At 40.4% G+C, this 12,951-nt stretch overlaps 1 protein-coding gene across 1 annotated transcript; it reads right to left on the bottom strand.

Annotated features, from left to right (window-relative positions):
• Nucleotides 1–6,776: 6,776 nt before the first annotated feature.
• Nucleotides 6,777–7,472, bottom strand: LOC131009796 (secreted RxLR effector protein 161-like). Its single transcript, XM_057937203.1, has one exon. It carries the CDS (start codon nt 7,470–7,472, stop codon nt 6,777–6,779), a length of 696 nt encoding a protein of 231 aa, XP_057793186.1.
• Nucleotides 7,473–12,951: the final 5,479 nt, after the last annotated feature.

The following is a 12,951-nucleotide window of genomic DNA, read 5'->3' as shown; positions in this document are numbered from 1 at the left end:
CCTTCAAGTTGAGTCATATAGACTCCCTCTTCAAGTTCTCCATTGAGAAACGCGGTTTTGACATCCATTTGCCAAATGTCAAAGTTATAGTATACAGCTATAGCAAGTAAAATCCTAATGGACTTGATCTTTACGACTGGTGAAAAGGTTTCGTCATAATCAATGCCCTCGCGTTGACTATAACCTTTTGCCACCAACGTAGCCTTGTAGGTTCGTACTATGCCATCTGCATCTCTCTTCTTTTTGAAGATCCATTTGCAGCCTATGAGATATTTCCCATCTGGCAAATCAACTAGTTCCCAGACTAGATTGCAGTACATCGAGTCCATTTCGGAAATTAAGGCTTCAAGCCACTTCTCCGAGTCGGTGCCCGATACCGCTTCGGTATAGGTCTTAGGTTCATCATCATCCGAATCAACTTCATCATCTTGGTTCTCAACCAATAGATTAAGTCTTTCAGGTGCTCGACGATTCCTACGAGGCCTATGGAGTTGTTCTTGCGTTTGTTCAGGTTGTATATTCTGAATTTAAGCAGGTTCCTCTGTGTTGAACGTTTCAACAGTTTCGGAATTTTCAGGGACATCCTCAAGATTTTCTTGAGGTGGTGGTGACACAACTATTGTATCATCGTGTCTTTGATGCATCTCATTGTCTTGAGGTGTCTCTCTAAGAGATATTCCCCTTCCCAATAGATCATCAAATACTCCCACTGAATTCTTGTCCACACCATTAGACAAGTTTTCATCATCTATGTTATTTTGCGGTTCTTGAATTTCTTCAAGTTCTATCGTGTTGTGACCTTGTTCCTTAGAGACAAATGTGTCTTCAAGAAACGTCACATTTCGGGAAACAATCACCTTGTGATCACCGGGAACGTAGAAATAATATCCAATTGTTTCCTTAGGATATCCCACAAAATAACATTTCTCACTTTTAGATTCCAACTTATCAGTCATCATTTTCTTAACAAAAGCAGGACATCCCCAGGTCCGCATATGGTTAAGACTTGCCTTTTTGCCACACCATACCTCATATGGTGTTTTCTCAACTGATTTAGAAGGAACTCTATTCAGAATATAAACAGCGGTCTGTAAGGCATGACCCCAAAGGAATAAAGGGAGACTTGCAAAACTCATCATGGATCGAACCATATCTAATAAAGTTCGATTCCTCCTTTCGGATACCCCATTCATTTGAGGTGTCCCCGGAGGAGTCCAGTCTGACCGAATTCAATGTGATTTTAAGTAATCAAGAAACTCATGACTTAAGTATTCTCCTCCTCGATCTGATCGAAGAGCCTTTATACTTTTGCCAAGTTGTTTCTCGACTTCTAACTTAAACACCTTAAATTTCTCAAAGGCCTCAGATTTGTGCTTCATGAGATACACATATCCATACCTCGAAAAATCATCAGTAAAAGTTATGAAGTACGAATATCCACCTCTTGCTTCTGTTGGGAACGGTCCACACACATCTTTGTGAATCAATTCTAGCAAGTCTTTGGCTCGTAACCCCTTCCCAGAAAAAGGTTTCTTAGTCATCTTACCTTTGAGACAAGATTCACAAGCACCATATGACTCAAGGTCAAATAATTTGAGATAGTCTAACTTTCTCAATCTTGCTATCCTGTTCTCATTGATATGACCAAGTCTACAATGCCAAAGATAAGTAGTATTATTCGCATTATTCAACTTAGGTCGTTTGTTTTGTACATTGAGAATACTTCTTTCACATTCAAGATAATATAAACCATTCAAAAGAGAGGCACTTCCATAAAACAATCCATTAAGGGAAAACGAGCATCGACTGTTTCCAAAATGGAAGGAAAAGCCTTCAATGTCCAACATCGGAATGGAAATAATATTCTCAGAAATAGAAGGAACGAAGTAACAATTACTTAAAACAAGTCTATTTCTCGAAGGAAGATCTAATCTATAAGTCCCCACGCGTTCAGCAGCAACTCTTGCTCCATTTCCCACGCGTAGATCGACTTCCACGGGCATCACTTTCTTGGTTTCACTTAGGCCCTGCACATTATTGCAAATGTGTGAGCCACAAGCTGTATCTAATACCCAAGATTGTGAATTATCAATAGACATGTTTATCTCAATGACAAACATACCCGAGCTCAAACCCGATGCACCTTGTGCCTTGTATTTCGGGCAGTCTTTCTTCCAGTGCCCCTTTTCATGACAGAATAGGCACTCATCATTTGGCAACTTCGGCTTTTTCTGAGCCCCTCCTCCTTTAGGCTTCAAAACAGCATCAAATGCCTTCTTCTGCTTTTTCTTCTGCTTGTACTTTCTTTTGGAAGACGTGGCAGTGGAGCTCACCATGAGCACAGATTTGCCTTTAGAGGTGGAAGACTCATAGGTCTTCAACATGTTATGAAGCTCAGGCAGGCTTGCCTTCGTGCCGTTCATATTGAAGTTCACAATGAAGTTTTCAAATGAGGCAGACAAAGACTGCAGAATCAAATTGACAGAGACAGTAACGGGTAGCATCGTTCCAATCGACGCCAACCTCTCAATCAACCCGATCATCTTCAAAACATGGTCAGAAACCGGACTCCCTTCCTGAAGATTACACTTGAAAAGATCTCGGAGTATCTCATACTCCATAGTCTGAGCTTCTGAAGCATACAGACTCTTCAAGTGTTTCAGCATATCATAAGGGAACATGTGTTCGTGTTGCCTCTGTAACTCCGTAGTCATAGAGGACAACATCACACATTGTGCCGATGTTGCATCCTCGACATGCTTCTTGTGAGCAGCTTCATCAAATGATGCATACTCAGCAGACTGCTTGTCAGGAATGACAGTGATTGGGTTGTCCAAGACATACTCAATCTTCTCTAGCCTTAAGACCAGACGCAAGCAACGGAGCCAATCCGCGAAGTTTGACCCAGTCAACTTGTTTGTTTCTATCAAACATTTCAGTGACAAATTCGACATATTATCTGATCAATAAATAAAGAAAAGCAAATTAGAAAGAATAAACTATGATCACATTGTATCACTAATCAAACAATGGGTTATTGTATTGATTAGCTCCCACTAATTTTAACATATCTTACGCCCCCAACGTAAAACACGAATTTATAATCCATATAAATCTTAGTGGTCCAAGATCCAAATCAATATTATGCAGCCTCTGCTTTGCTGATGACTACAATAATATTACTTAGTAGGCCTCTAAGCCAATTGCAACAACAATTTTGCAACTCTTGGTTGATTAATCCAATTAATCTGCGTCCTTAAATCATTCTTGGTCGCTTTGCGTTCCAAAATAATTTAAGCAAGTCAACCCCATCACACAGTGCCAATCTATGAATGAGTCTTGGCCTTGTCGATTTAGAGCATACAATTTTATGTAAATACCCTTGGACGAAAAGGTTAGGTACTCAAACAATTATGATGGACGACGCGTTTTGTGCTTTACACAAAGACTTATATTTAATGGGGATTTAGCATGTGATACTAATTGCTTATATTTAATATCCAATATTAAATAACAAAACAATTACTGGGTGCCGCCTACCCAGGCATATAAAATGCGGACCACACATATTGGGCGCCGCCTACCCATACATAGCAAAGCGGACTACATATACTGGGCGCCGCCTACCCAAGATAAATGCGGTCTTTAACTACTATAGTTAAATAATAAGCATAAAATCAAATAGCATGCTTATCAAATAAAGACATAAAACTCTACGAATAAAATCATTAATCAAATTAATATTTTATTCTCTAATTAAATATGGGTTAATCAATTTATATTAATTCTAAATTAATATAAATTTATTTCTATTATTATTAATTCAAAATTAATAACAATAATTTAAATTTATTAATCCAATTAATAAATTAATTCTGAAATTGTGATTCAATTATTAATTCAAAATTAATAAAAGATTTTTTTTAAGGGTCTGTTACAGCCCAACTGGGCCATTTAAATGAAATAAAGGCCCAGCCCATTTCAATAAATAATCTCGCAGCCCATCAGGAGTAGTCCAGCAAAGGAAGCATAAGCCCAGCTCAAGGCCCAAGGACCCGCGGCCCAAAACCCACATAGGGTTTGGATCTGTTTTACAACAGTAGCCGCTGCTGCTTTCTTCTTCCCGTCACCGCGATCGGAGCCCTGAAGCCACGCCGCTGCCGCTCGAAGCCACGATGCAGACGACGTCGCGCGGCCTTGCCGGACAGATCCTCGCCGGTCGCGGCTCGAAGGCGTGTCGGAGGTAAGCGGCGACGTCTCCAAACGCTTGCTTGCGTCCTCACCGTTCCTCAGCCACTCCGGCAGGAGCTCGAAGCTCCCTGTCACCGTTCACCGCCCGGAGGCGCGCGAGACCTCCACCATCAGTCACCCTCCATTTTCGGACTCCAAGCTCGCGTTATGGACACGTTGCAGAGAGACAGCGGTGTCTCCAGAATCGAGGCGCGACGAAGACGGCGGCGAGTGGTCGGGCGCGGCGCACCGGCGAGCCCCGACCCACCTGCGCCGCCTCGTCAATCACCCACGCCCTCTGCATCGGCGGTGGTCGATGGCAGCAGAAATGATCCAGCAAAGAATCGAATATAGCCCGGCAATATTCACCCAATTTCGCCCAATTTCACAAAATGGTTTCAAAATTCATTAATCCCAAATTTTCGATTTCAATTTCCAGATTTAGATTTCTAAAATCACATACTCTTAACCCATAAACAATTAGAACACAATAGCAATTGTAAATCGAGCCCCGGGCTCTGATACCACTGTTGGTTATCCTTGACATCATCTAATGATACGCAGCGGAATATACATTCAAGGATTAGATCTAGATTTACAAATGCATCATGTGTAGAGATAGGCACACAACGAAAGGAATAACTTACTCGTTGTGTGGTAAGCGTGCGTCTCAATTTTTGATGTGAATCCACTACTAAGGTATCCACGTGTATGTCGATTCGATGCAGGAACAATTTCAAGTGCACGATTCAATCTTCGATAGCTAGGAAATCTCCGATTGAAATTATAGTGCTCTCTTAGTGTTTAGCAAGCAAAAGCCCCTTTCTTGTAAGACTAAGACTCATACTTATAAGCTAAAAGGATTGGCTTACCTTGAAAGCCAAAGAGTTGGCTTCTCTTATAAGCCAAAGAGTTGTCTTACTAAGGAAGTCAATCCTACTCCAATTAATAGGTCCAATAGTCCAACTAATTCCCAATTAATTAAGTGTTATTAGAATATATCAAATATATCATAATCTAGTCCATAAGATTGATACCACTGTTGGTTATCCTTGACATCATCTAATGATACGCAGCGGAATATACATTCAAGGATTAGATCTAGATTTACAAATGCATCATGTGTAGAGATAGGCTCACAACGAAAGGAATAACTTACTCGTTGTGTGGTAAGAGTGCGTCTCGATTCTTGCCGTGAATCCACTATTAAGGTATCCACGTGTATGTCGATTCGATGTAGGAACAATTCCAAGTGCACGATTCAATCTTCGACAGCTAGGAAATCTCCGATTGAAACTATAGTGCTCTTTTAGTGTTTGCAAGCCAAAGCTTCTACCTTGTAAGACCAAACTCCTACTTATAAGCCAAAAGTATTGGCTTACCTTGTAAGCCAAAGAGTTGGCTTCTCTTATAAGCCAAAGAGTTGTCTTACTAAGGAAGCCAATCCTACTCCAATTAATAGGTCCAATAGTCCAACTAATTCCCAATTAATTAAGTGTTATCCTAATCTAGTCCATAATATCTTTCAATCTCCCACTTGGACTAGCATTAGATTACACACCAAGCACTATCCTTGCACCCTTGAGCGAATCAACAATACACATAAAATGTGACCCTTTAGGCCTCCATTATCGACGATAATCAAATTAAAGTCTACACAAAACTCCTAGACTGCGTTGTGTAGCGAACTCGATATATGAAGAACGTTTACGTGGATTCTGTAAACAAACCTTTATATGAAGTTTATGTAATATCCCTTCATTCACGAACAACTCGATTGAGCCTAGGATCTGCCATGTGTCTATCCCAATAGCTCAATCATTTTATCTCATCTTTATTAAATGACCCTTCCGATCATATTCAATTATTCTAATTGAATATATCTTTGCATTGGCCAATGACTTACGGTCAAATAATATAGAGAATTTGAAGTGTTCTCTCGAAATTCAAATCGAGGAATGAATGCTATTCTTGGCTCAACTACCATTTCCATTTGCCTCATGATGTACCCAACACAAGTCGTATCTACCCCTTTGATGGAGTGCAAGCATTGTACTTGGTCAAAGCACACCACTCAACAAACAAAATGAGTATTGACCTCAAGTCAAAGGACTATTACATACTTCATACACTATTAAATCATAGACACTAGAACAAATGATTTAATAGCAGGATATACCAATATTCTCCAAAATATCCATGTGTCCATCACGAGAATCAAATTACTCGTAGTTGTGAGATCAACTACATTCTCTAAGAATATGATGCAGACCACATGCTAACCTATCGAATGTCATCAATATCCCATTCTTGATGACCATTGGTTAGGGCATCTTTAGAATTACACTCAAACCATTAATGTCTCACATCATTAATAGTAGTGATAATTCAAGGGAACAAATAAAAGAATAAAGTCAAACAATAAAACCAAATATTCTAATAAATGCACTAGCCCATGAAATCAAATAACATATATAAATGTGATCAGGTAAGGATGTCTCAATTCAAATTGTTTCTAAGACATTCAAACCAAAACTCCCACTAAATCAAAGCCAACTTCCAACATGTCTAACACCCAAGCTCTCAAAATGCTTGTTGTGTTTTGCTATACACAACGGCTTGGTGAAATGATCGGCTAAGTTATCATCAGTGGGTACTCTTTCTAATTTCACGTCGCCTCTTTCAATTATTTCTCTGATCAGATGATATCTCCGGGGAATGTGCTTGTTTCTATTCGTGGGTCTTGGTTCATTTGCTTGCGCAACTGCACCAGTGTTGTCATAATACAACGGTATTGCACAATTGGTACTTGGAATGACACCCAGTTCTTTCACGAATTCTAACAGAGCCACAGCTTCCTTAGCAGCTTCAGATGCAGCAATATACTCGGCTTCGGTGGTGGAGTCGGCAGTAGTGCTTTGTTTGGAACTATTCCAACTAACTGCTCCACCATTGAGGATGAAGACATAGCCAGACTGTGACTTATAGTCATCATGGTCTGTTTGGAAGCTAGCATCAATATACCCAGTAACTGATAACTCTGGCTGTCCACCATAGACAAAGAAGTATTCTTTAGTCCTTCTAAGGTACTTTAGAATAGTCTTGACAGTTCTCCAATGTACCTCACCGGGATTTTGCTGAAATCTGCCTGTCATGCTAAGCGCATATGCCACATCTGGCCTAGTAGATGTCATGACATACATTATCGATCCTATAGCAGAAGCATATGGGATCCTTTTCATGTATTCAATCTCTTGGCCACTAGAAGGGCAACCCTTCTTAGACAAGATTATACCATGTCCCATAGGAAGAAATCCTTTATTAGAATTTTCCATTAAGAAGCGCTTTAGCAATTTGTCTATGTAGGTGGATTGTGATAATCCCAACAATCTATTAGGTCTATCCCGATAGATCTTTATCCCAAGGATATAGGAAGCATCACCCAGGTCCTACCCATCTGATCAATCTTTCATGAAGGAGCTGGCTAACCAATCTTTCATGGATTGCATCATGGAACGATCACTACCCATAATCAAAATGTCATCAACATATATGATAAGATAGACAATATTCTCATCTTTGCGTTTACTATAAACACATGGATCCTCTTTGCTTCTGACAAAATCAAACGATTTGATAGCTCTGTCAAAGCAAATATTCCAACTCCTAGAAGCTTGCTTAAATCCATAAATGGACTTCTTTAGCCTACATATCTGCTGAAATCAGCCTGTCATGCTAAGCGCATATGCCACATCTGGCCTAGTAGATGTCATGGCATACATTATCGATCCTATAGCAGAAGCATATGGGATCCTTTTCATGTATTTAATCTCTTGGTCACTAGAAGGGCAACCCTTCTTAGACAAGATTATACCATGTCCCATAGGAAGAAATCCTTTATTAGAATTTTCCATTGAGAAGCGCTTTAGCAATTTGTCTATGTAGGTGGATTGTGATAATCCCAACAATCTATTAGGTCTATCCCGATAGATCTTTATCCCAAGGATATAGGAAGCATCACCCAGGTCCTACCCATCTGATCAATCTTTCATGAAGGAGCTGGCTAACCAATCTTTCATGGATTGCATCATGGAACGATCACTACCCATAATCAAAATGTTATCAACATATATGATAAGGTAGACAATATTCCCATCTTTGCGTTTACTATAAACACATGGATCCTCTTTGCTTCTGACAAAATCAAACGATTTGATAGCTCTGTCAAAGCAAATATTCCAACTCCTAGAAGCTTACTTAAGTCCATAAATGGACTTCTTTAGCCTATATACTGCATTCGGTCTTTCTTTGGATACAAAACCTTCAGGTTGAGTCATATAGACTTCCTGTTCAAGTTCTCCATTGAGAAACGCGGTTTTGACATCCATTTGCCAAATGTCAAAGTTATAGTATGCAGCTATAGCAAGTAAAATCCTAATGGACTTGATCTTTGCGACTAGTGAAAAGGTTTCGTCATAATCAATGCCCTCGCGTTGACTATAACCCTTCGCCACCAACCTAGCCTTGTAGGTTCGTACTATGCCATCTGCATCTCTCTTCTTTTTGAAGATCCATTTGCAGCCTATGAGATATTTCCTATCTGGCAAATCAACTAGTTCCCAGACTAGATTGAAGTACATCGAGTCCATTTCAGAAATTAAGGCTTCAAGCCACTTCTCCGAGTCGGTGCCCGACACCGCTTCGGTATAGGTCTTAGGTTCATCATCATCTGAACCAACTCCATCATCTTGGTTCTCAACCAATAGATTAAGTCTTTCAGGTGCTGGACGATTCCTACGAGGCCTATGGAGTTGTTTTTGCGTTTGTTCGGGTTGTATATTCTGAATGTGAGCAGGTTCCTCTGTGTTGAACGTTTCAACAGTTTCGGAATTTTCAGGGACATCCTCAAGATTTTCTTGAGGTGGTGGTGACACAACTATTGTATCATCGTGTCTTTGATGCATCTCATTATCTTGAGGTGTCTCTCTAAGAGATATTCCCCTTCCCAATAGATCATCAAATACTCTCGCTGAATTCTTGTCCACACCATTAGACAAGTTTTCATCCTCTATGTTATTTTGCGGTTCTTGAATTTCTTCAAGTTCTATCGTATTGTGACCTTGTTCCTTAGATACAAAAGTGTCTTCAAGAAATGTCACATTCCGGGAAACAATCACCTTGTGATCACCGGGAACGTAGAGATAATATCCAATTGTTTCTTTAGGATATCCCACAAAATAACATTTCTCACTTTTAGATTCCAACTTATCAGTCATCATTTTCTTAACAAAAGCAGGACATCCCCAGGTCCGCATATGGTTAAGACTTGCCTTTTTGCCACACCATAACTCATATGGTGTTTTCTCAACTGATTTAGAAAGAACTCTATTCAGAATATAAACAGCGGTCTGTAAGGCATGACCCCAAAGGAATAAAGGGAGACTTGCAAAACTCATCATGGATCGAACCATATCTAATAAAGTTCGATTCCTCCTTTCGGATACCCCATTCATTTGAGGTGTCCCCGGAGGAGTCCAGTCTGACCGAATTCAATGTGATTTTAAGTAATCAAGAAACTCATGACTTAAGTATTCTCCTCCTCGATCTGATCGAAGAGCCTTTATACTTTTGCCAAGTTGTTTCTCGACTTCTAACTTAAACTCCTTAAATTTCTCAAAGGCCTCAGATTTGTGCTTCATGAGATACACATATCCATACCTCGAAAAATCATCAGTAAAAGTTATGAAGTACGAATATCCACCTCTTGTTTCTGTTGGGAACGGTCCACACATATCTGTGTGAATCAATTCTAGCAAGTCTTTGGCTCGTAACCCCTTCCCAGAAAAAGGTTTCTTAGTCATCTTGCCTTTGAGACAGGATTCACAAGGACCATATGACTCAAGGTCAAATGATTTGAGATAGCGAGATTTGAGATAGCGAGATTGAGAAAACACCATATGAGTTATGGTGTGGCAAAAAGGCAAGTCTTAACCATATGCGGACCTGGGGTTGTCCTGCTTTTGTTAAGAAAATGATGACTGATAAGTTGGAATCTAAAAGTGAGAAATGTTATTTTGTGGGATATCCTAAGGAAACAATTGGATATTATTTCTACGTTCCCAGTGATCACAAGGTGATTGTTTCCCGGAATGTGACGTTTCTTGAAGACACTTTTGTCCCTAAGGAACAAGGTCACAATACGATAGAACTTGAAGAAATTCAAGAACCGCAAAAAAATATAGAGGATGAAAACTTGTCTAATGGTGTGGACAAGAATTCAGTAGGAGTGTAACGACCCGACTTCCCGAGGCAAGAAGAAATAGGAAAAATAATGAAAAGTCCTAATCAAGCAGAATAAATTTGACAACGTACCCATTAAGTTGAGTATTCATATAATCCAAATAGATAAAATGAAAGGAATTAAGAGATGACAGTCAAATGACAATATTCAAACTCAGGATCACATAAGTTTAGTTCCGTGTCTCTGATCTTAATCGATGATAGCTTCATTAAAATATATAGGATAGAAATTCTCAATTTAGAGAATTTAAAAGACGAGATGATAAGCTAGTCATTAGCGGAAGCAAAAGACATCGTGGTATTTAACCTCAACTCGGCCTCGTCTGCACCAACTGATCAACCTGAAAACATTTGAAATAATTTGGGCTGAGTACTATTGTACTCAGTGGGCACGAGTTTCTGAAATATTTTATGAAATTATTGAAACAGTTTATCCAATATCACAATCATAACTTAGAAGGTTTTAAAAACAAAAATCCGCTTCTAAGCATGACAAAACTTTTCTCATTAAGTGGCGCGCCATGTACGTTCGATTGTTACTCACTTTCTCCCCACATTCACTGACCTCGGGACACGCCCAGTCAGATCCAAAAACCTGTTATTGATCTCGGGACGCACCCGGTCAGAATCAATAGTCTTAACTGTGCTCCGGATAACCTCATGTCAAGCACCCACCCTTATAACGTTCTAAATCTGTTAGTGCACGATGGCGATCAACCCATCGAGCCACTAACCTTGTGTACACAATCCTCATTTAGCGTGTTAGACCAAATGAGAATCTCGATCGATGCTTAAATGAGCCTTAAACAATTACAGAACGCACATAAAAACATTTATATTGGATAAACGAGTAATTTTCATGAAATATCAGAACTTATATAACTCAAGATACATTGTATGTAAAATAAAGTCCACCTGAATAGGCAAAACCTGTAGTTTAATCGTAAACCTGTCACGGGAAAGCAGTGCTAATTCTCCTGGTCCTCACAGCCTACAAGAAATCTATTCTCAATAGGTCTCTTGGTGCTATTCTAACTTCTAAATAAGGAGGAGAAAAATCACTAACTATTGATACACTTTACCCGAATTAATAAACTCTTTAAGTGAATCCGGAAATTCTAAATACATAATTAATGACAAATTTAAAACTTATAAAATAATTTATAATTTTATTAAAATATAAAAACTCAATCTTATAAGAAAAATAATAAAACCAGTTAAGGCACTTCAGACCCATTTAAAGAAAGAATTAGAGCCCAAGACAATACAATACAAAAGACTTGTTCAATTTAAATGAGCCCAAGTAAATTAAATGAATAGAGCCCATCAGATGGATGAAATCAGCCCAACACACACTTTAAAAACTCGGCCCATTAAAGAAAAATCCATCAGCTTTTGAAAAGAGCCCAAAACTTACAAGGAAACCTAAAAATCTAAAATGAAAAGCAAAAAATTCACTCTCTCTCTCTCCTCACACTCATCATCGGCTCCCTCTCTACCCCTCTCTATCCGCCGCCCTCTCTCTCTCCCACATGAAGCCACGCCGTCGCCCCTCTTCCCGGCGAGTCATCGCTGGGAACCACCTCTGGCCGTAAGCCATGTTTCTCTCCTCCTCCCATCTGTTCCTCTCTCAACTCTAGCGTCCTCTCTCTCCAGTTGCTCTGCCAGTCCGCCCTTCCTCCCAAGCTCCACGCCGGCCGCCTGCTCCAGCTCCGGCGAAATCCTCGCCGGAAACACCTCCCTCTGGTCGTCCCTCTCTCACCTCACTCAAAACTCTCTTTCTCTCTTCTACCAGAACCACCTCTTCATCTTCCTCCCAGATCCATCGCCGCCGCCGCCGCCTGCTTCAGCTCCGGCGAAATCGCCGGATCCGAGGCCTCCCTCACTCATCGCCTCCCTCCTCTCGCGTTTCCGGCAGCAGACGGCCAAGAAGGGACGCCGCCGCTGCTGCTCCGTTCACGCCGCGTTAGCGGCGCTTGGCCTTCGGCCGCGCCGCCCCAGCCTCGCCCACGACGTCGCCTCGCTCCGACTCCGTCTGTCTTGGCCGTGGGTGGCCGGCGGGCTGCTGCAACGCATGCAGCGCCGGCAGCCGCGGCCTTGACAGCTCGGCGTCGAGCTCGGACAGCCCGTACCCATCTCCCTCTCGTCTCTCACACTCAACAAGGCAACGAAAAGAAAAAATCTCATATTTGAAAAGATTTGATTTTTGGGTGTTTTGAGTTTCTGAAATTTTAAGTTATAAGAAAGAGAATTTATTCTACTGATGTGTTCTTGTGTGAGCATAAAAAACAATAAGAAATGATTTCGTGTACAGTCCTTGAGTTCTCTAATATGAGCTGGGTTTATTCTCTATGATTCTTCTTCCTTTTCTTAACAACATGGATGAAAATGTAGAAGAGAAATTATAAATGTATGGGGTTT

The sequence above is a fragment of the Salvia miltiorrhiza genome, chromosome 2 (genome assembly GCF_028751815.1).
Source record: "Salvia miltiorrhiza cultivar Shanhuang (shh) chromosome 2, IMPLAD_Smil_shh, whole genome shotgun sequence".
In the NCBI taxonomy this organism is placed as follows: Eukaryota; Viridiplantae; Streptophyta; class Magnoliopsida; order Lamiales; family Lamiaceae; genus Salvia; species Salvia miltiorrhiza.
Note: the sequence above shows the minus strand (reverse complement) of the source record. Positions and strands in the feature narration are given on the sequence as shown.

Coding starts and splice junctions, on each gene's coding strand:
- LOC131009796 (XM_057937203.1), bottom strand. CDS start 7,472: ATGAAAAGGATCCCATATGCTTCTGCTATAGGATCGATAATGTATGTC.